The 26,062-nt window shown below is 41.2% G+C and overlaps 2 protein-coding genes across 8 annotated transcripts in view; one reads left to right on the forward strand and one right to left on the reverse strand.

Annotated features, from left to right (window-relative positions):
- Positions 1-26,062, forward strand: part of LOC146401057 (uncharacterized) — a 499,586-nt gene that overhangs the window by 337,426 nt on the left and 136,098 nt on the right. The window lies entirely within an intron of this gene.
- Positions 1-26,062, reverse strand: part of GRID2 (glutamate ionotropic receptor delta type subunit 2) — a 1,344,144-nt gene that overhangs the window by 36,134 nt on the left and 1,281,948 nt on the right. For all 7 annotated transcript variants that reach the window (XM_084973393.1, XM_084973394.1, XM_084973395.1 and 4 more), the window contains one exon: positions 1,263-1,503. In XM_084973393.1, the coding sequence (XP_084829519.1) occupies positions 1,263-1,503 (241 nt within the window). The remainder of the gene's footprint in view (positions 1-1,262; positions 1,504-26,062) is intronic.

Consider the following 26,062-nt stretch of genomic DNA (forward strand, 5'->3'; position numbering starts at 1 on the left):
ATTAATGTGGTCTTTTGCATTGAATCATCGTCAGTAGAGATACCAGAAGTTTATTCCACAAAGAACACACTACAGTAAAATGTGATAAATTTTTAGTTTATATTCCACTAATTTAGAATATATAATCTCTCAGACAGGTAGGAAGCTAAGATTTATCTTCGCAAAGACAAACTCTTCCTTATAAATGGTGCTGATCAATTTCGCATATAAGGTGATAGAAAGGAACCCTCGGACAATTTTAGAAAACAATCTGTTTGGAAGAATTCATTAACATGCACAAATTCATATGCAAATGAGAAATCATTTTCATTTGTGCCTTAAAGCAGATCCTCTCAGGATGTGCTTAGGCATCAGTTAGCCAAGGTCTAGTTACAGAAAGTTTAAAACTGTCCTTTGCAACTATCCAGCGAATCAAATCATTCAGCAAATTCAGGTTGTTTGCCATTTCAATTTGTGAAGCTTTAGTGAATATAATTTCATTGCTAAAATTGTTTTACTTGTTTGGTCCAGGGGAAATAAATAAATCACATAGTTGAACTTCAGATAATCTCTAATAGTTTATAAATCCCACATATTTTTAAAAAATGAAAATAAGGCATAGGCCATTTTAAAAGATGTAAGCTCTGAAACTATCCTTTTGAACCTCTGGTAAATTTTAATATGGCCCTGGAGTTAGGCGGACCCATGAGGAGTAAGGAGAAAAATGGAATTCTAGATTATTCCATGGTGTGGATTGGTTAAGCTTAGAGCCACCAAAGAGCTAAAAACATGATCATGCGTTAAGTCTACATACAGAGAGAAGGAAGCAGTCACTGGTGGTGAAGAGAAAACTGATTATTTTCCTGTAACACTGCATTTTTTAGGCTGAATCCCAGAGACACAAGTAATTTACCTACCAGTGAAACGACTCTTTGAAATATTACATAATAAGCATCTTTCTGAACTGATCAAGGGAATCGCAGCCTTTAGGAAAATCATGAACGTAAGGTCTATCCTGAGATTTGGGAGACTTTCAAGCACGTTATGGCTCGTGAGATGGTCAGTCTTTCAAACACTATCATCTCCTCTTCATGGATCTGGGATGTCTTAGAATGGTCATGGTCTTACCAATTTTTACATTTCCCAGACTTAGTTTCACTCTTCAAGGAAAGAAGAACCAAAGACCTTCCCCCAACCCATCATCCCCTTCCTTGCGATTATCCTCCCTGGAAATGCAGCCTGCGTGTTGGCTTAACCTAGTGCTGAAGTTTTCAATCAAGTACCTCTTTCGATGGGACCCTGGAGCCTTTCCTCTTGTTCCACCACGTCTCCAGCATGGCTATAAAGCAGGAGAGGACGATCCCAGCAGCCAGGATACAAAACACTCCTGCAAAGCTCTTGATGTCCAGGGCGCCTCCTTTCTGCTTTGTGTCCACTGAGGAGTACAGGTCACACTGGCCATTCTTGGGCCACCACTTGTGCTTCAGGATGTCCATGTCACCATTCTGCTGAAGCTCCAGGATCCTTGGGGGTAAAATACACAATCATGTGTTAATGTAGATGTATCTGTGGCTTTGGTCCACCACGCATCCATTCATAAGCCCATCTTTAAAGAATGATGGCTGTCAAGGGAAACGAATAGAGATTAGCCTGCAAATGGAAAGCTGGGACATGCAAAACACTACTGCTTTGACTCTGCAGACAGACTTGTGCCACTGGCTTTCCCTCCCTCACTCCCTCCCCCCTTCCCTCCTTTCTTTTTTGGGTTTCATTCTATAATCCTAAATATCCCCCCACCCCCACTGCCCCGTTTGTTGCAACGTGTTTTTACAATTACATTTGAGGCGCTGTTTTTATGTGGTTTCAAGCTGCTGCAGTTCTGTGTTCCTTCCCTACATGCAGAACGACGCTCTGGATCTTAATGCTTTTATGAAGAACGTTTTGCTGCTTAGAGCAAGATGCTGGCATAATGTCGCCCAGCATATGCTGCACACAAAGAAATTCAATTAAAAAGACTTCTATTATTTAACACAGTGTGGGAGAAAGCCTTGGGACAAGTTTGAAGTTGATAAAATACATCATTTCGGGTTTTTCACACAACCGATCTAGTTTCCTTTAAAAGCCAAAGGGGAAATAATCTTACCTTGGAGAACAAGAAGTAAAGTTGACCAGAGGCTTTTCAGAAGTGGTGAAATACCCTTTTTCTTTTTCTTCTTCTTTTTTTTTTCAGCCCCAGAGTCTGGGCATAGCTGCAAAGACTGCAGCTTTTAAAAAGTGTGATTTTCATAGAGGTTTTATTCTCAATTCCCAAGACACTTGGGGCTCTACTAACACCTGCCTAGTTCTGATCCCCCTCCAGCTGTGCCCCTTCTCATGGGTGAGACCTCAGGGCCAAGGTCCTGGGTGCTGACCATCCACAGGCTCCCCTAGTCTTTTCTGCCCAAACAGCTCAGACGGCTCATCCAGGGCTCTTGACGGCCTGTCCCCATATACCACACCGGAGAGCAGCTCTCACTGCCCTGGGTACACACAGGTCTACAGGGTGTTGTTTGGGGTGTTTGGTGTGAGGATAAGCTGGATGTGCAAGCTCAGGTGCACACACCTTGGTGTGGGAGACACCTCACGGCACTGACGTCCTGTGTCACTAGGTAAGCGCCAAACCCCCAGCTAGTCCGTGAATTAGAAACTCAAACCTGGCTTCCTAGGGGTCATGAAGGTGTATGTGTCCAGATAACAGGATAGAGCGTATTTTACCTAACGGCGTTTAGCTTCATTTATCATTTTTACACGGTTACGCTTAGGATATGTGGATCCATATTTGTACTGTTGCTCCAGCTCTTAGATTCTTTGGGGAGAGACTGCTCAAAACTTTAGAGAGAAGAACCACGTCTGTCTAGAAGGCTTAGTGATGTATTTACTTTTGGTGATGTATTTACCTTTTTTAAAAACAAAAACAAAACCAAAAAAAAACCCGCTTTCATGTCACCCACGTGTCTATAAGAGCCCACGAAATGGTAACGCTGGGGAAGCGGTGAGCCTTTTCCATTTGAGTTACCTGGTGGCGAGCTGGTCTCACCTCCCTGACATTGACCTTCCGTGTCCCCGCAGGCTCACCCCTAGCGCCCCCTGCTGACACTCCAGGACCAACACTGTGCTGAGGCCTCCCTCACACCCAGGACTTCTTTCTCATGAAAATGGTCTAAAGTTCTCTTGCTTCAGAGCATTGATCAAAAAGAGCAGGAAATGCGATTAACCGAACATTTCCTAGAATGATTATGAATATTAATGGATTCAATTTCACTCTTTTTCCAGCCTCTATCCCAGATAAAGTCATTTGCATGTCTAGAATTTCTAAAAGGATGCTCCAAGGGACACTGGTACCTAGTGGGCTTTTGCAAGAAAAGGGCCCTACAGTTCATCAACTCTGAGAAACACCCTTTTGGAAATTTACAAAGAAGTCAGCCTCTTCAAGGCTTTAAGCAGATCAGTAGTAAAGACAATTTGTAGGACTTTGTTTAATTCAGCATTTCCCAAATTTATCTGACTTTCGTTTTTCTTTTCTCATCTGTCTTCACCAATAGCATGAGGTAATAACCCATGGAGCTAAATTTTGAGCAAAGCACTTGAGAAACAGTCCCTTGGGCCAAAGGAGCAACTCCTTGGGGGTCTGCATGGCACCATCGCACACATCTGTAATCACAGCATCAGAGAGGTTCGCTTGGCTTATCCGTGAACACCATTCAGATGGCGCCAGCCAACCCTGTAGACAGCTGCCTCCCTAAGGACACTAGGTTGTCAGGGCACTGCTGAATATCTTGAGAGAACAGTGATAGTCATTGCTAAAAGAAAGAATTCTTCTTAAATTCCAACGTATAGGTACGTGGAAAAATAGAAAGAAACCACAGCAGCACCTTCTTAATGAGAACGTATCTGGGCACAAAACGGGCTCCCACGTTTCCCTGTGGTCTTGCTTCCGCCACACTCCATGGGCCAGCTTCTGTGGCAGTGGGAGGGATTTCTGTCACAGCACTTATCACTTACAGTATGTGTGGTTATTCGATGAAGGTACCCACCATCTTCCACACTGCCTCCCACGGAGAAGGCACGTTTTTATTGACTGACTATGCTCGACACGCTTTTTGGTACATGTATCCTACCCTCGGACTCTACTTTTATCTTAGCATTAACCCTATTATCTACTTTATTCCATTCCCTCCCATTCATCTATTCATTCAATAAGTACCTAACGCGTGATTTCCTGCCAGGCATTTTCCTAGGCAGGAATTAATGTCGAACCACAATGGCCTGGGCAACACTGAAATCCTTTCAATACCCTCAACTTATGCGAATTTATTCTTTCATTCGTTCACATATTCACTGAGGAAACGATTCCTGCTTACTCTTTCTTCTCCATGGTATCTGGTATCACTTATGCGGTGTCATTATTCCTACACCTGGAAAATAATTTGGTTTTCAAAATAATGATTGACGTAGACATACTCTGTGTCACCCATTTTGATTTCCATAGGAGGCAAGGGCCTTAAATCCAAAGAATTTCATTGTAGAGCTTTTAGGTTTGGCAAAGCTGGTAGGAGTCACTGAGGGAAAAGGAAAAGAGACGTCTCTACATGCCTTTAAGCAGCACCACATGACAAAGCTGTCTTTAGATCGTTGACCTCATGGAGCATTGCAGGAAAACCCTATTTTTGGGGAAACCCCATCTCTGGGGATACACACAGCAGCTGGGCGGTGGAACTCCTCAGTAGAGCTCTGACCAGCCCACAACAAATTCCAGGCATACAGACTAACGCGGAATAGAAGCTTTGGAAGGAAATGAGAGTGTTCTCTCAATTTTTGCCACAAAATCTAATGTTCCTGAAAATTCCGTCAGAAAGGTCTTATCACGTCCTCCTTGTTTTTTATTACATAACAAAAGCTATTTAAGGATTAGATCAAGAAAGTTTAGCAAAATCTAATGCACTGCCTTAAAGAAGAATGAGATGAGTCTCTGTAAATAAGATGCTTTTTTTTAAAGGTGGTTCAAAAGCTTTGGCACGTTAAAAGAAGGTTTTAAAGGTTCAAAAGCTTTGGCACGTTAAAAGAAAACCACATTCCCCCCCCCCAAGATTTTCCTTTTAATTATAAGCAGCACTGGTGTGTGTGTGTGTGTGTGTGTGTGTGTGTGTGTGTGTAACAAGGTGAGAATCTAGTGGCAAAACTCAATGACTGCAAAGACAAATTTTAGTTCCTTGAAATGATTGTTTTTATTATCTACAGAATGTCCACAAGATGGCAGTCTTGGCTCGTGGAGAGCAAAGTGTTACTCCAGCGTTAACCCGTGGGTTTGAAACGTGAAAGGATAAACTTGGTGCTGTAAACGCTTAAACTATTAGAAACAAAGTTGGATAGTAGACTGTGATGAACAACTGGATGAGTAAAACCTCTTGGTGAAGTATAGTCACAAACATTCCCGCCATGTGACCCGAGAGTGAGCTACTTACACTCTGAGCTACATGTGCTATTTAGTTTGGAGCTTTATCATGATGAGAATTAATGAGGCCATAAAGAAAAGCATCTTGTTCACTGCTTGGCACTTAGTGGGCTGCCAAAACTCAGAGGCTAGAATTATTATTGTCAGCCTGTGTGACAACCATTCTTTCTCTGGACCGGTTCTGGTGCAGACTTCTTAATGGAGACGTATTCCCCGATGAGTCAGTGAATGATTCATGATTCACTGACAAGAACACTGCATTTCCTTCTTTTGTCCAAAAGTATTAAAACATTTGTAATCTCATTGAACAGAAAAATCTTAAAAGTCCATAAAACCTAGCTTCAATTTGAAAACGGCTACTAGATCAATCCTGCCTGCATTACATTTTTTCTTATTGATATAAATGATCAAATTTCAGAGGAAAGGAGTAGGGAAGCAAAAGATCCTTCTTTCATATTCAAGTAAAAATATTCAACAGGTTTGAGGCATTTCTCTTGAAAGGCTTTTTACTTACGTTGAGGATAACAGCTTCATCCGTATGTGAGAATTGCATTAATCATTGATCATTTACCATCCTTAATCACAACTCTAGAAATTGATTTTACAATTATTTATTAAAGAACAGGTTGCTGAAAGATGGATGCAAATTTCTAATTTCATATAGGTAACTTTGGTTTTGCCTTTGAATATTACAGTATTCTTACAAGCTCCTTTCTAATTTTGCTAATTTTCTTGCTCTTAGGTAAATTTCTGCATGGGACAGTTGATTTTTTTTTTTTTTTGGCCATACCCACAGCATGCAGACATTCCCAGACCAGGGATTGAACCTGTGCCACAGCAGGAACCAGAGCCACAGCAGTGGCAAAACAAGATCCTTAACCCACTGAGCCACAAGGGAACTCCTATGAGGACTTTTAAATTTTGTTAATTTTCTTATTCTTAGGCAAATTCCTGCTGAGCTTTTAAAAAAAATACTGTTTAGAGGACTGTTGAACTTTTAGTTGTTTCTATTGAAAAAGAATTTAGGGGTAATCAGAAATTTAAAAAATTAGTGCAGAAATTCCTTTTTTAGGTCATGTGATTCTTTTGCAACTGGCATTTTCCCCTCATGTTCAGAGAAGCATGAACTACTAGAATGAAAAGACCACAAACATCAATTTTGGGGGGGGGGCATGCCCAAGGCATTTGAAAGTTCCTGGGCCAGGGATTGAACCTGTGCCACAGCCGCTGCAGAAACAACGCCAGATCCTTAATCTGCTGTGCCACAAGGGAACTCCTGAAGACATCACTTATTCTCTCTACTTCCCTCCATTCATTCTATGGATGAGGAAATGGAATCATATAGCATAATTCCCTCAAATCATGGGCATTCAACACTCACAAAATAAATTTATACATCACACTAGAGTAATCAAAGGCTCTTGGTAGCCAGAGGTGAAATGCTGGGGGCTCCAGGTGCCCCCAGACCTGCCTTGGCTGTTCTGAGGGCTGAAGGGGTCCATATTTTAGCAATATTCCGGTTCATCAAATAAGACGCATCTGTTGGGAAGCTGCTATAGGGATCAAATGACTTTCTTAGTGACTAACACAGAGTAAACAGTTGAATTGGGGCTAGATCTCAGGTCTGTCCCTCAATATATTTCTCTCTGTTACCCTACACAGCCTCTGACGTGTAACCATTTGGAGAAGAATTATCTCTTTTAGTTGCAGGGATGTGTCAGACGCTGAGTAAAATTTTCATCAGTATGTTTCCTCCAACCACAGGACATAATTGTAGCATGATTGCAAATTTATTCATACTACAATTTGGGTGTACAAAGAAAATGTAGCTTTTCTCTAGAACTTCATTGATTTTCTTCAGGAGCACTGGGCCCGCCGAGCAGTGGAAACCCAACTAAAATTAGCTCTATGATTTAAAATTTAATTGGATCTAATAATTTAACATGTCTCTAGCTTTAGCTCAATTTACTTGAGCAAATTATTCCATCATACTGCTTCCTCCTCGTTTCCCTTGCTCTTTTCCAAGATGGCATCAGGGTTTACGGAGGACTCCAGTGGGTCTCTTCTGCGGGTGTTTGGTGCAGAAGGCTGCAGGCCTACGCCAGAGCCACAGCAACGCCAGATCCGAGCTGTGTCAGCGACCTGCACCACAGCTCACAGCAACGCCGGATCGTTAACCCACTGAGCAAGACCAGGGATCGAACTTGTAACCTCATGGTTCCTAGTTGGATTCGTTAACCACTGAGCTACAATGGAACCCTGGGCCTGGGCCCAGTCTTTAGACTTTAACTAGTGATGGCTGCTAGAGTCAGCAAGATGCTCAGCCTGCTCAACTTGGCTAATGTATGTCTCACCTCCTTTAGGGCCGGGCCTCCTCCCTCCTGACTCTGTCTCTGAGGTGCTGAGCATCTATTTCAGCTTCTACTATTTTCTTCCTCCAGCCCCCGACTATTCTCTAGCCCCTCGGACACCCAGTGGGATCTCCTTGTCACCCACTGAGGACCCCAAGGGTGGTCCATGTGACCATCTCAGCATTCCTACCCCCTGGGAGGAAGGGAGGCCTGGGAATGGAGACTAAACCTTTCTTTGCTTTTTCCTGACCATGAGGCTCTGGCTTCTCTGCCATCCGAGGTCTTTTCTGTGGGTACAGAGCCTGGGGGCCCCAGAGAGCTCCCTTCAGCAACTCTCAGGGGAAGGGAATGATCAGGCCCACCTCTCTTGTGCCATTCAGTCTGTCTCACATCTGTCTCTCCACCTGCCTGTCTCCCATCCTGGGCCCTCTTCTGGAAACCTCTGGCCTGAACAGGTGCAGCTTTCCTTTTCTTTCCTGGATCTCCTTCTTATACCCCAGGTCTTCAACCTTCTTGGCCTGTCATAGGGAAAGGGAATTTTAGCCACGTGATGATGGAAACTTGATGATCTGAGACCTCCAGGTGTATTTTCAGTCTGCAAGTACTGAGGCAACTCGGAGCTAGGGACTGGTCAGGATGAAATCTGTAATTTTAATGTCTCAAAAACATCCACCTGTTATACACTCGTGAATTTTATGTAATCAAATTAAAAAGATATTTAGGAATCTCTTACTAATGTTAATGATACTTGTCACTGAGAAAGAAGTTTGGGAATAACTGAAAAAACAAAGTATTTTTTTGACCCAGCGAGGGGATCTATTCTGAACTGGAAAACTCACATTATTAAATCCCTTTTCTGGGTGCTCACAAAATCTTTCCTCTCTATGGTTACTGAGAAAAAATGAATAAGAGTGTGCAGACAATTTTCAGAAAAATGTCAGCTCAACAGGTTCTTCATTCATTCTTCACTTCTTTCATTCATTTCTTGGAAAATGTAGGTAAACTTAGACTGAGGCAAAACACTTATCAAAGTTTCAGATTTAACTTTCCATTAAGTTCAGTGGTCCTATTTGAACAGCAGAGCTGTACAAATTCCTTCAACTTCCGGTGAATCAGGCACTGGTCAATTTTTTCTTCCTTTAGTAAAACCTCTTAATGATCAGTTCTTAGTATTAGACATAACAAATATTTGCTGATAACATCTAATATCTCAGCAATATCAAATAGCTGAAAGACAACTATTAGAAGACATTTCCTCCGTTTAATTTGAACTTTTAACTAGCTCTTCCAGTTAGTTCAGCCAAATGCCAGTTGCTTAAATCCAATCCACTGAGATTGCCTAAAATCACACAGGTGAATATAGCATTTCAAGTAAGTTCATAAGTATCACCTTTTAGAGCAGGGCTCAGCAAATATTTTGTGTTAAGGGCCAGACAGTCAATGTTTTAGAATTTGTGGGTCACATCGCCTCTGCTGTAGCTATTCAACTCTACCTCTGTAGTTACAAAACCAGTCCTGAATCAGGTTTGGCCTGATGGCTATAGCTACTGACCTGCTTTAGAAACCGCATAGTAAATAATTCCATGAAGTCAACAAGTTTTCATGGCACGGACGAAGATACTGAAGTTCAGAGAGCTTAAGTGACTTGGCCAAAGTCACATCATTAGAGTCTGTTTTAAAACCAGGGATTCTGGAGTTCCCATTGTGGCTCAGTGGTTAATGAACCTGGCTAGTATCCATGAGGTCACGGGTTTGATCCCTGGACTCACTCAGTGTTGGATCTGGTGTTGCTGTGAGCTGTGGTGTAGGTCGCAGACATGGCTGCAGTCTGGTGTTGCTGTAGCTGTGGCTACAGCTCCAATTCGACCCCTAGCCTGGGAACCTCCATATGCTGTGAATGTGGCCCTGAAAAAGATAAAAAGACCAAAAAAAAAAAAAAAAAAAAAAACCAAAAAAACCAAAAACCAAAAAAAAAACCAGGGATTCTGACTCTTATTCTGATTCTTTTGACTATGTATTTAATATTATGTAATAATGCTGGCTATTAATATGCATGTGCCTTTAAATGAGCACAGAGTTATCGTGTGTTGACTTTGCATTTGACCATCTCGAGAAAGAATTTGACGTACACACTACATTTTAACAATGACAATGCAAGAATTCAAGTGAATTTTGGATACGCTTTGCTTTTCTGATTATCCTGAAGCATCTGCACATTTCTCCTGAGTTTGGGACCACTCATGCTCCAAGAGTGACAGACTAAATTTTTCAAGATCAGGTAGTATTTGCTCTTCCGGGGTCTATATTTGCTGGATCATTTTCCAGGCAATGGAAGCTTTATTTTGAAATCAGAGGAATATCAACAGATATTATACTGCTGGAAAAAAGAAAAAATACCCACCAAGGAAGTGACAACAACTTACTAAGAAGGAATAGGACAATTGAATGAGGCAGAAAAGGTGTTGTCTCTTTTAATCAAAAGATATGAAAATGGTTTCTCATTATGTATGACTAGAACTACTGTAAACTAACTGGAAGTTGCTCAGGGTTGGTAAAGAGTTACTACAGGTGATTAAGGAGAATGACAGCATGTTAGTACTAGAAGGGGTCTGGAGATGAGCACACATTTAACTCCTGCCCATTGAGGTGAGGTGAGGTGAAGTGACCTGCCCACCTCCCCACTACAGGCCACATGGCAGGAATAGGTTCAATTACAAGCTCAGTTATTGCTGGAAACTGCTACATACTACAGACCTGCATACACAGAGAAGTTTGGTGTCTTGCTTCAAACCTGATATATCACTTTCTAATTTGAAGAAGATAATTTCATAAAATCTTTAATTGGTCAGATCTGGTTTTCTGATTAAGAAAACAGTGTTCCATGTCCTTAGGCAATAAGGAATGTTTTCTGAAGGCATTCACTTTTCTGTGTATGGGAAGTAAAGTGCACACTTTATCTAGAAGACCTGTTTTCCAAAGGAATAACCATAAAAATGCATGCATAATGCTGCAAAGTTTATAAGCACTTATTAAAAACATTGCATATCATTTGATTTACTTCTTAAAATAACCTTGTGAGGGAGGAATTATAGTGACTGATTGATTGATTGATCACTCCCTCCGCCTCACTCCTTATTCTTGCATAAGACTTAAAGAAGGCTGATGTTTTTAAATTCTTATTTTAAAGCTGAGGAGATTGAGGCTAAGAGGTGAGGAAAAAAATTTCCCAAGGTCGCCAGGCTGGTAAGGACCCAGCCAGCTCTCAAATGCAGGTCTTCTGGTTCCTGCACTTTTTCTGAATTGTCCTGTCATGACTTCCAGCATCCTTAAAGAAAACTGGTATAAGTAGAAGCTGTCTCTTTATTTCCTGGTACTTTATTTGCTGAGGATTTGACCATTCAAGTTCCTTGGATAACATGTATTCCACTGTATCCATTTACAAACATTACACTTTGTGGAGCACATCCTGATGTCCCCAGAGAGCCACATGAATATCGCATGAGTTCATTAATCTCTTTGCGATTAAAGTAAACGTCAGATGTATTCATTATCATGAGGCACTTTGGGGACTTTGCCAATGTTATCAAAACAAGACGGCGTGTTCAAAATAAAGATGTCCCTACTCAATGTAAGTCAACATATTGTGAGGTTTCCAGATACGTTATGCAGATGCCCATTGTTACTAACCCAATGGAAATTTTCCTTAAACAATAGCCCACACAATATGAAGTACGTATTGAATAAAATTTAACTCTTTTGAAAAGTGTGCATTATTCAAGCTTTAATACTTAAACTAACTTTTATGTTCCAATAGTGATGAGACTCTTGTTGGCGCTAAGAGGCATTGTGCTTTATGATGTAATATTATTTGGCTGAAGATGAACCTTAAAGTTGACATATATGGTGCCCACTCAAATTGCTCTCTCGCTAGGTTAGAGTCCTCTCTTCTCACCCCAATCTCACACCGCCTAAGGGGGCAAAATCAGCCTTGTTCACGGAGAAGCAATTGCTTGAAAAATCAAATTAGCAACGCGACGGATCTCAAGACTTTGGTGACTAGTGAACTTTAATTATTATATATTTTATGTGTTTATGCTGGCAGTAAAAGTCAAGCACTCATTATAGAAATGGCAGACATGATCTTTCATAAAATGAGTGCTGGGCTGCAAATGAATAGATAATCAGGATAATGACAGCAAGCCAGAAAGATGCAGGAGAGCTGAAAAGACCCCGACAATGGCTCCCACTGAGAGAGAGGGCATAATTGCAATTGGAAAGAGAACACTTTGGTGATCTTTTAAAATGTCAGCTTCGTCCTTAAGCTCCGTGTGATATTTAGGTTGTAGGGTAAAGGGGAAAATTCTCTCATTCTGCAGTGAGAAACTGGCAGTGATCGTCCCTACTTGCGGTCGCTCTTCAGGCACTGCAAAATCTTCTTACGCAGACCTTTCAAATGCATGTTCATGAAAAAGGGTCATAAAGTCAAACTTATTTTGCTCAGTGTGTTGTATATATTTATGCATATTTTCATATCTTGGTGTCTGACAACTAAACCTTCAAATACATGGGATCTTAATGTGTATGCTGGGTATAAATGGATAAAGATTGTCATATGTTTCTCTGGCACAGCCTAGGAGAGAGAAGATTATGGAAAAGGAAACTTTTGAATAAACCAACATTCTCATGAATATTTTTATAAACACGGAACGTTTTATAAGTTGAATAACAAGTAAATATATGGAAGGAACTCATTATTCTCAGACCCGTTTTAGTAGTAGGTACTTTCATAACTGGTGAATTCTTTTATGATGCAAATAACATCTCCTAACTTAGAGGTTGTAAACGAAAACTTTCAACGCATATTTGTATTAAAGTTGGTGACTAAATTCAGTGTAATTAATTAAAATTCTCAGCCAAGAGTTATCATTGATAAGAGCATAACTTTAGGAAAATAATTTTACTGTTTTACCCATATTTTCACAGATAGAAAGTCTAAAGGATTTTTAAAAACTATTCTAACATTTTAAACTGTATTGTGTTATATTTAGCATTATTCCATCTCCATCATAAAAGTATTTCAATTTTTTTTTTTTCTTTTTAGGGCTGTACCCGCAGCACATGGAGGTTCCCAGGCTAGGGGTCCAATCCGAGTTACAGTTGCTGGCCTATGCCACAGCCACAGCAACATCAGATCTGAGCCCCATCTGCGACCTACACCTCAGCTCACAGCGATGCCAGATCCTTAACCCACTGAGCGAGGCCAGGGATTGAACCTGCAACCTCATGGTGCCTAGTCAGATTCATTTCTGCTGTGTCATAAAGGGATCTCCCATTTTTTTTAGTAGAGAGCATTAAGATAGTAATGTAACATAAACTTTTTTTCAAAGTGACTAAAACCATAGAAAAATAATGTCTCTTCATTTTAGACATTTTAGAAAGTGAATTCTACTTTCTAACTTCTTCCTATCACGAGCCTGAACATGCTATATGTCTATAATTGGTAAAAAAGAAAACCCAAACTGTTTCTTGGATGATTGGCTGCAATTACACTACTGTATAATTTCACTGCAGTGTGAATTTGGGGTCTGAAAGGGCTGTGTAGTGAAAGGCACTGTGAAAAAGGGCCACCAAACCTTGGTTTTGGAATGATGGGCAGTGGAGGGATGACTTCTGGAGTTAAGTGTCGTCTAAAAGGCCAAACAATGAAACCTACATTGCAGGCACCTTGATCTGGGGCTTCCAGCCTTCAGAACCATGGGAAATAAGCTGCTGATCAAGCAGTCCAGTCTGTGGTATTTTATTGCAGCAGCCTGAACAGACTAACACACACAAATTGTGAAACATAGCACAGTGGCAAGTGTGATTTCAGAGTATGGCTGTCTCCTAGGAATGACTTTCCTATTCAGTTGCTTTTCCACTTCTGGAATTAGCCTTCATTCTCCCTGTAAATTGTGTTTGGCATAGAACTGGTCTCAGACTCAGAACCTGCAGAATTTGTGCTTCTTCTTCTCCCAATTAATATTTAAGATGTTTAAGATGTTTTTAAAAACTATGGTACCTACAAATATCTTTCTTCTTTAAAATATCACCTTTACAATGTACCAAACATGTCTATTGTCATTATCTTGTTTTTATTACACAGTCCACTGGTTAAAACAAGTCCTCTACTCTTTACTTTAATGAACAAAGTTTTCATTTATAAACTTCCATTAATTTAACTCCTGTGATATGAAATATAGCCATATAAAAATACTTGCTAATAAAAAATGAATTGTGTAAACAAGTGTGAGAAAGATATTGAAACTACTCAAGAAATGAAATTGTTTTCAAGTAATTCACATAACCTGATATGAAAAAACTGAGAAACTACTCAAGCTGATTACAAATCATGATCCAACCCAAGATTTCGTTAACCTTTATCTTGAATGCTAATAGCTAGCTTTAGTTGGTAGGAGCCAATTTTCACTAAAAGTGCATTACTATCAGATGTGTAGCATTTGCTTTTAGGCTAAGACTCAATACTCACTCTTTGGGCATGTATTCATAAGTAGGAACATATATTTTAAACAGAATACTTAGATTCCTTAAGTAGTTTCAGAAATAAGTCTTATTTGGAATAGAAGGACTGCTGTCTTTTTTTTTTAGGAGACAGCAAACAGAGATACTGCTATAAATGGTTATTTATAAAAAAATTACATAATGTGCTAGGTAGCAGTGAGATTCATCTAATTCCACGCAGAAAGGATAATTGATGTGTTACTGCTCTATTTCACAATTTCGTTTTCCCACGCATGGGAGATATGCTGGGAATTAGTCTATTCCATCTTCTTAATGAGACTTATCTATTACCTCGGATAATGTATCTATTTTCTTCAACCAGCAGGCCTAACTGCTTACTGGAGTGAAGTTTTCAGCAATTATTAGAAAGAAAATTTGCCAATAGATACAAAGGAAATAGCCTATCTTTCCACGAGCCTACATGTTGAGGTAGAATGAAATGGTGTGGATATGCTGCTGCCATGAAAGGGATGTTGACGCCCACAGTTCCTGTGCCAGCTCAGGAGAGCTGCTTGTTATTTTCCATGATAACAGCAAGAGCTTTATGCGTGGCAATGTTTACTAACTTAATGCTATTATGGGAGGCTTCAATAACTCAGAGAAGAGGCTTGATAAAAACTGAGTGTCATTCAGACCTGATAACCACTGTCAGAGGGACTGTGTCGCTGGTCTCTTCATGCAGAAATAGGTTTCCTAAGACCACGTGTGTGTACATACGAAATGGAAGCATTTTCAGACTCTGCTATGGCTCTACCCCAAGCCTGACATACTCAACCTTTCATATCTGTTCCAACCCAATTAGAAGGGAAAGCCACCTAGCTGAGTGGGGATCTGAAATATTTCTAAGGTTCCTGAGGAATGACTGGGGGGTGGGGGTTGCCATCGACCCATGTCTGGAGAGCCTGTTATATTTTTCAGCAACTCAATTAATCAGAATATTGGTGAACTGTGAAGAGGCTTTACCAATACTGGATACTCTGCTGTGTCTATTTGCTTCTAGATGAGTAAAAAGGATAAAACCCTCTGATTAAGGGATCACCGAGGTAAGACTCAAGCTATATGGATCACTGCAAATAATGGCATTCGACATACAAGAAGTGGGGACGCTACCATAGCAGTAGGGTGATTCGAGAAACAGATCCACTTTGTAGTCATCGGCACCCTTGTTGGCTTACTTTCCAGGAGAGGCTACACTCTACAAGACTATAGTGAATGTGCTTCGAAGTGATTTTCCTGCAGCTATAATAGAAGCAGCATTTATGCACGTATCCAGTTCTCACAGGGAGGCATGACCTGCAACACGAAGGAGAAAAAATAAAAAGAGAAGAATTCCTTCCAGAGTCCTTATTACATTAAACACTAAGCTCCCTCTCAGGGAGTCTCAGTGATGGACCACAGAGCTCTGGAGATCCCCCAGGACCTTTCCTCTAGAGGACTGTATCGAAGATGCATGAACAAGATCAGCTGGCATCAGGGCCAGCATCTCAGAGAATGAAAGAAAAGAGGAGAGAGGATGTTACTGCTCAATGTCACTCATCATCACCTGAGACCATTGGGCAGAGTTCCTAGGTTTCTGAATCTTTACCATTTGGATTCCATTTTCTTTCAGCTCTGGGCAAAGGCTGCTATAAACATGCAGCTGGGGAGTGTGGCAAACTTGTTTCATTACATCTTGCTGAGGAACCAGCGAATTAATACGACCCCTCTGAGCTTCATATTTTCTAATGAAATCATTCCAATCTTAAATTGTATTGTCTAGGAGTTCCTGTTGTGGCTCAGCAGGTAAGAACCTGACTACTATCCATGAGGATGTGGGTTTGATCCTCACCCAGTGGGTAAAGGGTCTGGCATTGCTGTGAGCTATGGTGTAAGTCGCAAATGTGGCCCTGGCATTGCTGTGGTTGTGGTGTAGCCTGGCAGCTGCAGCTCTGATTTGACCCCTAGCCCAGAAACTTCTAGATGCTGCAGGTGTGGCCCTGAAACACAAAGAAAAAAAAATTTACTGTCTATGTGATGTGCTCAGCATAATCTTTGACATGCATTGAGTCCTCAGTATCAGATGGGTGTTATTATCACTGTAAAGACTAACGTGGAGTATCCATGATGATGGCATTGACTCTGGTTGCTCTGGGCTTTCACTTTCTCTTTTCAGAACCGAGCAGTGACATAGACGATGGCTAAGTCCCAACCCCCAGGGCTGTCGAAGGTCCAGTGTCCAGTCTGAGAGTTTAGCCAAGAGAATACGTGGAATGCTAGAATGTGAAGTCCTGGAACTGTGGGTGAAAAAGCAGGCAGCTGCAAAAAGCCTAGGAAAATAGAGAGGTCGTGAGAGTGACAGTGTGACGTTTTTAGGTGGCCAAGCCAGGGTTAGAGGCTCTGTGAAGACAGCAGTGACGGCCTCAGTTTCAGGGTCGTCATTTACTGTGTTCCAAACTGTGTGTCCGCTCACCTCTCGCTGCCCTGGGTTTAGTTTGAGGGACAGAATACGATTTGGGGTGAGGACACTTTGATTTCAGTAGAACTAGGTCCCTCTCGAGGTCCCTTGTCACGTGGACACGGAGGCCACTGAAGGCCGTCACTGCAGAGCAAAGTCACAGCTGCATGGGGAGCAACAGGGTCCATCACTGTCCTTCTCATGAGGGTGGCCATCGATAATGCCGCGGGAGCACGTCCCCCAAGAACCAGTAACTGCCTGGAACCAGGGGAGACCCCTTACAACACTGAGAATTTGATGTGGAAAAATGAGAGGAATAAAATAGTTCACTCACCAAAAAAACAAACAAAACAAAACAAAAACAAAACAAACAAACAAAAAAACACATGAAAAGCAACACCAACCTAAGTTTAATTATGAAGTCTTCTCACCCTTGGGGCGTTCATATATGCAGATGCCAGCCACAGAGCACCAGAGAGAGCACAGTAGGTAGATGTATTGTTATTTGTGGGAACCTGATTCTTAAGAGATTTCAAGAGATCATTCTTTACATTTTACACTGGGCAGAGGAAACAAGGCTGTCAGCTGATACTCGGAATTCACAATGCTTGATCTTGTCAGGAATATTAAAAATGTACTGTAACTGACAATGCCAGTGCATTTTCACCTATATAAACTTTTGGGGGTGTGAGAAGAGTGACCTTAGCCCAGGTATAAATTGGACTTGGGAATGCATACTGCAGCCCAATGGACCTTCAACTGAATGCATCCTTAGTTATCCCTGTAACACCCCCCCATGGCCCCGCTTCCAAACTTCTCCGCATTTCCCAAACCCTGAACCACACGTCTTCCTGTGTCATTCTCACCAGAAGACCTTACTTCCTACTTAAGTCTAGATTAAGCCATCGTTAGAAACACGTTAGAAAATGTCTTTTAAGTGACATCACGCTTCCTTTATCCCCACTCTTAGAAAATGTGTCCCTACTCCTGGTCAAGGGTAGCTTTTAACAGAAAGTCTTTATCTCGGAGTTCCCATTGTGGCTCAGTGGAAACGAATCTGACTAGTATCCATGAAGATGCATGTTCAATTCCTGGCCCCGATCAGTGGGTTAAGGATCTGCTGTTGCCGTGAGCTGTGATGCATGTCACAGACGTGGCTTGGATCTAGCATGGCTATGGCTGTGGCGTAGGCCAGCAGCTACAGCTCTCATTTGACCCCTAGCCTGGGAACCTCCATATGCTGCAGGGGTGGCCCTAAAAAAGCAAAAAAAAAAGTTTTTATCTCCAACTATTTGTGACAATCCCAGGGTTTTCTCACTTGGATGATCATCAAAATCACCTTTTAGTTCCTTGGCTACAAACCAGAGGTTCTGACTTATGAGTTCTGGGTTGCGATCTGGGAATCTATATTTTTGAACAGCACTTTCCCCAGGAGAGTCTGGCAGTCAAGCTGGTTTGGGGAAATCACTGATTTATCTATTGTTGGAACTCTCTCTACAAGTTTGCTTGCAATTTTCTAATGACTTTTGTGAAAGTGATCTGTTTTCCGTCTTCCAGAGGACTGCAAGCTCCTCAGGTCAGGTAGTGGTGTCTTAGGGGTCTCCGCGTGTTCTGTGGTATTGAATCACAATGGTTTGCACATAGGATGCAATAGCACCAATCAATACGCCGAAGGAAAGGTAACTTCGAGGAAGGGAAACTATGGAACATGTGCTCGCCAGGGGGTCTCAGGCAGTTATAATAGCTACCATTTTCTCACCTTTATGGAGCACCTGTCTCTTCACCTGCATTCTTCATTTTACAGCGATTCACTTATGTATATCTCAAAATCACCCTCCGAGGTTGTTACTGACTTTACGTCCATTTTGGTATAGTTAGAAATCTGGGGAGTTCCCTTCATGGCTCAGTGGTTAACAAACCCGACTCGGAACCATGAGGACGCAGGTTCGATCCTTGGCCTCACTCAGTGGGTTAGGGAGCCAGCGTTTTTGTAAGCTGTGGTGTAGGTTGCAGATGCAGCTTGGATCCCACGTTGCTGTGGCTGTGGTGTAGGCCAGCAGCTACAGGTCTGATTTGACCCCTTGCCTGAGAACTTCCACATGCCTCGGGTGCAGCCCTAGAAAAGGAAATAAATAAATAAATACTAAATAAATAAAAGAAACCCAGGAACAGGGAAATGGAGTAATTTGTGTATGACCGTTGTTTGGGGGATTGTTTTATTTTTGGCTGGGGAGGGAGAACGGAAAGGCTACACACACAGAGCACTTGGGAGGTTCATGAAGAACTGTGCCTTAATGCTGTAGAAGGAGGTGAGGACGTTATTTGTGGCGTTTATAATGATTTGCTCAGAAAATTCCAGGGGTCAGAAGGAGATATATATTTATTTTTGAATAGTCTTCCAACCCCTTATGAAATTAATTGCTTTCATGGTTAAACTAAACAGAGCACAATGGAAGAAAATTATTTGTAGACAGAGGCATTTTTTTTTTTGACCTACAATTAAATCATATGTGTTTTTAAACAATTGCTTCCAACTTTAGTGGAGTAACAGGACTTTGGATAAATCTTTCAAAAAGTGTTATAAATCAGATCTGATGGATGTCATGTTACAGTTGTGCTTTTTTCTTTTTTAAGGATTATATACCTTTTACTAAATGTAGTTTGAGAAGGATAGGCTCTTGCCTTACTTAATACACATGCATACACACAAACAACGTAAGAGTAAAAAAATATTCTCTTCTATCCCCTTGTAAAAAATCTGGGACTTTTTACCAACACTTGCAAATACTTGCATCCATTAAAGAGCAGTACTTTCTTAGGGAATTTTCAAGTGAGAAACAGAGTTGACCAAACAGAATAATAACAATGGATACAACCACTAGACCGGAAGTCCATTTTACTCATTAGACTGTTGACCAAACAGAATAATAACAATGGATACAACCACTAGACCGGAAGTCCATTTTAATCATTAGACTAAGCAAATGAAATAGTCTCCTTATGTAACAAAAATGGTCTGAAAAGAATATCTTAGTTGAAATGATCTACTGCAATATACTGTATTAGTTGGCTTAAAGAAATAAGAAATAGGAGTTCCTGCTGTGGCACACTGGGATTGGCAGATCTCTGCAGTGCCAGGACGCAGGTTCAATTCCTGGCCCGGTACCATGAGTTAAGGGAAGGATCCAGTGTTGCTGCAGCTGCAGCTTGGATCTGATCCCTGGCCCGGGAATTCCATAGGCCATGGGGCAGCCAAAAAAAAAAGTAAATAAAAAAAGGATCTTCCTGTGGCCCGGTGGGGTATGGATCCAGCATTGCTACTGCTGTGGCTCAGGTTTGATCCTTGGCCTGGGAACTTCTTTTTTTTTTTTTTTTTTTTTTTTGTCTTTTTTGTCTTTTTTTGTCTTTTGCTGCTGTTGTTGTTGTTGCTATTTCTTGGGCCGCTCCCGTGGCATATGGAGGTTCCCAGGCTAGGGGTCCAATCGGAGCTGTAGCCACCGGCCTACGCCAGAGCCACAGCAACGCGGGATCCGAGCCGCGTCTGCAACCTACACCACAGCTCATGGCAACGCTGGATCGTTAACCCACTGAGCAAGGGCAGGGACCGAACCCGCAACCTCATGGTTCCTAGTCGGATTCGTTAACCACTGCGCCACGAAGGGAACTCCCCGGAACTTCTGCATTGCCATGGGTGCAGCCAAAAAAACAAAAAAAAAAAAAATTGGTTTAAATAAAATTCACACCAAATAGAAACAAAATCATCATGACTACTGGAAGGGGAGTACGTTTTGCCATCCAAAGTGTCGCTGTAGTGTTCAGATTTTTTTGAGCTGAAAACAATAAAGGATCAAAAGACTCAGGAAGAAACTTTGACCTTCTCCCTAATGACCGAAAAAGTTTTAGGTTGAAGGCCCCACCCCAAGTAGAGGTATCAGCAGAGATTTCTGCCAAACAAAGGGCTAGGTGTGGTGCGGGAACCTCGGTGGGATCAGAGACCAGGGTCCCCCCCACCCCCGTGTCCCAGTGTCTCTGCCTGACCCAGAAAACATCTGTTTACCAAACATCTGCTTCTCCATCTTCACATGATTTCTCTCCCTTCCCTTCGAAGCCCCAAACCATCCCCCCAGCATCCTCTTTTACCTTTAGCTGAAGATGGTTTTTAAGGTGAAAGTTGCAGTCATTTCAGCCAGTTACTCACTTTTTCTGGGTTTCTCCCAAGTATACATGTTATTAAGCTTTTGTGTCATTTTTCTCCTGTGAATCTGTCTCATGTCATTTTAATTCTTAGACCAGGAAGGCTTGAGGAAAATTCTTCCTCCCTGACACTACCAAGATGCTTTGAGTCTTTTTCGTTCAATTTTTTATACCTCCCTACATCCTGGTTGTCCTGCTGAGACTAAATCCAGCAGTGAAAATGTGCCTTGAAACAACTCTTCTGAGAAAGGCTGCAACCCAAATGTAAATCCCGAAGTTCAAGAATCTGTAGGAAAAAAATGTATCTTGGGCCCTACATGTTGGAACAGTGGACTGTCCTGCCTTGAGACTAGTATTTAGCCAAGACACCAGAGTAACCCAGCTAGGGTACCATCCATGAGGCACGGAACGAAGCATTCTTACATGACTGTGACTGCACTGGCTGCTCTTTAAGAACAGGCCTTGCACTATATTTACCTGTGTAGTGAGATACATACTTTGTACACAATACCTATTTGGTACATGAACACTTACTAACTCCTCTTTTCTGCCACAAAATAATTTTTAGGATCTATGAACTTAAGGATACTGCTTGCCCTTTATTCTTTCTCAGTTTAAAAATTAGCTTTGAGAATATACCAGCGACCTATATATTGACATGGAGAATTTTCTGGTCCTTTGGCACAAAATCACCTGTTGCTCACTGTTACACTCTTGAAGTAGTTCTGTTAGGGTTACTTTTCAGAGCTAACAAAATCAGACAATCAAGACCCTGCTGCAAGCACAGGGGAGGCTAACCCAACTGGGGACTGTTCCAGAAAGCCTGCTAGTAATCATTTTCTTTACTGAAAGAGGGTTAGCTCTGCCAACGACAACAAAAAGAGAAAACAGAAAAACAAACATATATCTCAAAAGCAATGGCAATTTTCATCTTCCCTCAAATTGATGATATAATGGTTTCCATTTTGAAACAATGCATTTAACTGGATAGTTGAACCTGGCTCCATGTATTGCTTCTGAGTCAATACAAAATAGGAAGATTAAATTGGCTTAGCCCATGTTTCGGCCTTTTTAAGTGCAAATGTAAGCGAAATTCATTTCTTAAGCTTCACAAACTGTGGTTTCCACTCATGAGAGGATGTTCTATTTAGGATTAAGGGGTCACCCACTGCTCTTGGGTAATCTTACCCCCAAAGGGATTCTCACCTTCACGGACAGGAACATAAGGTCATGTTTTGTTATAAACGTGCATTGGCATCTGCCGTGTAATCTACTTTGTTAAAACTCGGAAATTAGAGTTTTGTGGCTGAGGCATATATTAAATAAGCAGGAGGCAACATTTTCCCTTTTGCTGACGTGACTTCTACTCTGTTTTTGTTTAAGCCTTGTCAAGTTTGCTGTGACTGAGTAAAGCAGATGTGCTTCGAGCTGGTTATAACACCAACAAGATCGTAATATGAAATTTAGCTTTTGTCCATGTTCCCCAAGAACACTGACACTGGATCAAATAGTTGGTCATGAAAAGATATGATGACGACAATAATGAAAATTACTATAGTTGAGAATCACTCAACACTTCTATGATGTTAGACTTTACGCTGCTTTACACACATTTATTTTCATCCCCAAAAAACCTTATGAGAAAGTGTAATATTTTGAAATAATATATCCACTTTACAGATGAAGGGACCGAGGCTCAGAGAAGTTAGGGTGCTAGTCCAATGAGGCCAGGGCTTGTAGTCTTGTGTGTCGCCTTGAAGAGAACTTGGCACTTACTGGGCATAAGTACTCGGTATATATTCATAAACTGGATGAATGAACAAATTCATACTTGGGACATATATTAGGGAGATTCAGGAAGGGCTGGGTGATGAAACTGACAATGATAAAGTGGAGAGCATCATGAATAATAGCTTTAAGAAACTATAAGGGTAGTAATAAAAGAGGACAGATAGAGGAGATTAACCTGCCTCTTAATCAGTGGTTTTTTTTGGATGTAACTGCTCATCAGAATCACTTGGGGATTTTTAAAAAATGGGATACATTTATGCTATAAGGAAAATAAAACTATAAAAATAAATGTATGCATTAAAAAGTAAAAGTCCTACATTTCTTTGGCACTCTTTCCCGTACCTATTTCTCAGTTTTGACCACTATTAACAGTTCAGCATGTGTCAAATTTTACATACCCATATATGAGTACATACACGCAATAAGCTCTTTATATATTTCACTAGGAAGATCATATCCTAAAACTGCTGCATGGTTTCCTTTCTAAAGTTTAAGAATAATGTATGCCTTGGACATTTGTCAATGTCAGCATTTCATTCAACTGATGGACATGCCACGATTTATGTTAACAGTCTCCCATTGTTGGGCATCCAAATGCTCTTTTTAAGTATAAACAAAGCTGCAGTAAAAACTCTTGTACGTCTATCCTTTTCGACTTGTTCAAATATATTGGTAGGATAAATTTCTAGAAGTAACACTACCAGGTCTCAGGGTATGAGGTTGACACCCATTGCTAATTTCTTAAAAAAAAAAAAAAAAAGGCTGCAGCAATTCACTTGAGAAACAAAACGCAACAAAAAAACCAGTCTCTTAGGGCTACATCTATGTCCACCAAGTCAAAGCCTTGGTAAGTAGAGCCTGAGAATCTATATACATTCTGGAGTTTTCTAGGTGAAATCAGTCAGGTATGAGAACCACTGATCTAGATCATTCTCTTCCTTTTAGGCAAAGTGTGGTTGAGATGGGAACTAAAATAAGCCTTAACATATAGAAGTAGTTTGTTGAAATTATATCATCAGTAAATTATCAGTAATTTATCAGTAAGAATGTTCAACGCTTTCAAATACATTTATCTTAATTCAGCTGTATAAACACTCTTTTCAGACAGGTAGAACAGCAGAGAGAAATGAACTGAAGCTCTGTAAACAGAAGGTCGCTCAAACCAAAAAAATTACAGAACCAAGACTGGAATCTCTTTAGGTCCTTAGAATCTCAAATTTTCCCCCCGCTCCCTCCCATTATACTATATAGCAACGTGGATTATGACCATACTGACTGTCCTGACAGTAGCATGAGAAGTATAAGCATGATCACGCTGTGGGAATTGTGATTTCGGATTTTCAGAAGAAAATTCAGGCATCGTTTTGGGTTGAGTCTTCTAGTTATGCAGACACCGAGACAACCAGTGGTCTGAGAGTAACATTGGTAGAAAATATAGATGTTTTCTATATCTATGTACTTTTTCTCCAAAAGATCTGAGGCTGGGACAACAGCCAGAGAGGCCCCAAATAACATCTCTAGAAGTCTTTTTCTTAAAGACAAGTGATGGGGACAACAGAAGTGGCCAAAGGAGACTATTTCTCTACACAGATTAGATAACTAAGTCTAGCCAGCGTGTAGATGCTGCAGAGGCCCGTTCCCAACAGCTCCCCACGGCTTTGGCTGGCTTCTTGGGAAGTGGGGCTGCTGCCAGAGTTCTGAAGTATTTCAGTCAACAAAGCCTCAATCAAGACTAAATTTGATCTTGCCTTTCAAGAAAACGTCTGCCTAAACCAAGGGTAGGATGACATTTTCATGAAGGTGAATTTTATAGCATCATTATGACTATTACATGTAACAGTGCCTATGGAGAATATGGCCCTTATCACTGGCATTTATAACAGCTCAGAATTAGGAAAGTAACCGAGTCAAGGAGACACTGAGATCCAGCCTTGCATCTGGGCAAAAGAGGAGGGAATAAATATTTCTTAAGCTCTCATTAGGTATTCTGACCTACATTCTCTGAGGGTCCTGCCTAGGGTAAGGTAGGGCAGCCTACGGCAGAGAAATGAGTTAATACAGTCATGGGAAATCAGAAACATTCACAGGGCATCAAATAGATCAGAGTTGAAGGTGATCACCAACTTACTTCCTAGGGAGTGAATTATCTGAAATAAGTTTGTTACTAAGTGCTGTCCCCTTGGCTGGCTGAGGTCAGAGAGGTGGCATCATTTGGGGGGAACGATGATGAGTTTTCCTCTAAATTAGGAATCCAAGAAAGTATGTGCTCTATGAAGTCAGGGAGAATTAAGTGAACTGACTGAAAACGTGTCTAATTATTCACCCCTTAAAAATGAGATAATCTCAAGTTTTTTTCCCCTCTTTAGAAGTGTTTACAGGCCTGTTGAGAAGGCCAATCTGCAAATGTCAATAGAGTGGAACCTGCAGTTTGAGGAAGGTGAAAACCCCTGGCTGTAATTGGCATGAAGAGGGAAACAGACAAGGTGATTTCTGTACAGAGATGGCTTTTTGGATCATGAGGCTATAGTTGAAGAAACTGTCCCCATGTTGTGGCAACGACCCGAATTGCTGGTGAGCTTCCAAAAAGAGATAAACAGAGTCTAAGCATACTAGTGTGTTAAATGAAACATACAGAGTGACAGTTAATGTCTTTTCTACAGAGGAAGCTTCTTGGGCAATAAAGAAACGTCTCGGTTTTAAGTAAAAACTTATGTCTCTGAAGTTTTTCTAAGCCCTACTGAGGAGGCTATGACCCTGCCTCCTCCACCATCCCCTGAAGACCAGTCTCCAGCTCCTCGACTGACAAGCTCAGAACCTATCGGGAGTTGTTCTCCTTTAGGGAAATAAACCCAGTCTACAGCCTCAGCGCGAAAGACTCATTAAGTGCTTTCCAGTGGGAAGCAATTACTTCCTCCTTATGAAAAGTTTCAATGGTCTTCAGTCTTCCTGTCACATTTCTCTTAGAGTTACTCAGACCTGTGTCCCAGATGCTTTTCTGTTCTCTTCTTTTACACTTTCTTTGTAAATAAGCTCCCTCGTTCTCATAGCCTTAAGTACCATCTACAAGTTGATGCATCCAATTTTTTTGTCACCCGTCCAGATTGGCTTCTGGACCACCTCCAACGGCCAATGGCCCAGTGGGCTCTCTACATTCTGTCCTCGGTCTAAATATATTTGATTTTCTTCTCCACTGGGCCTATTGGCAAGTTGTTCCCTTTGCTGTAAATGGAGTCTCTTCTACCCAGTTGCTGAAGTCTGGAATCC

This window comes from Sus scrofa, chromosome 8, assembly GCF_054392235.1.
Source record: "Sus scrofa isolate SSC_HxYL_T2T_F1_AM1 chromosome 8, Sscrofa_HxYL_maternal_Yorkshire_Landrace_v2.0, whole genome shotgun sequence".
NCBI classification, from domain to species: Eukaryota; Metazoa; Chordata; class Mammalia; order Artiodactyla; family Suidae; genus Sus; species Sus scrofa.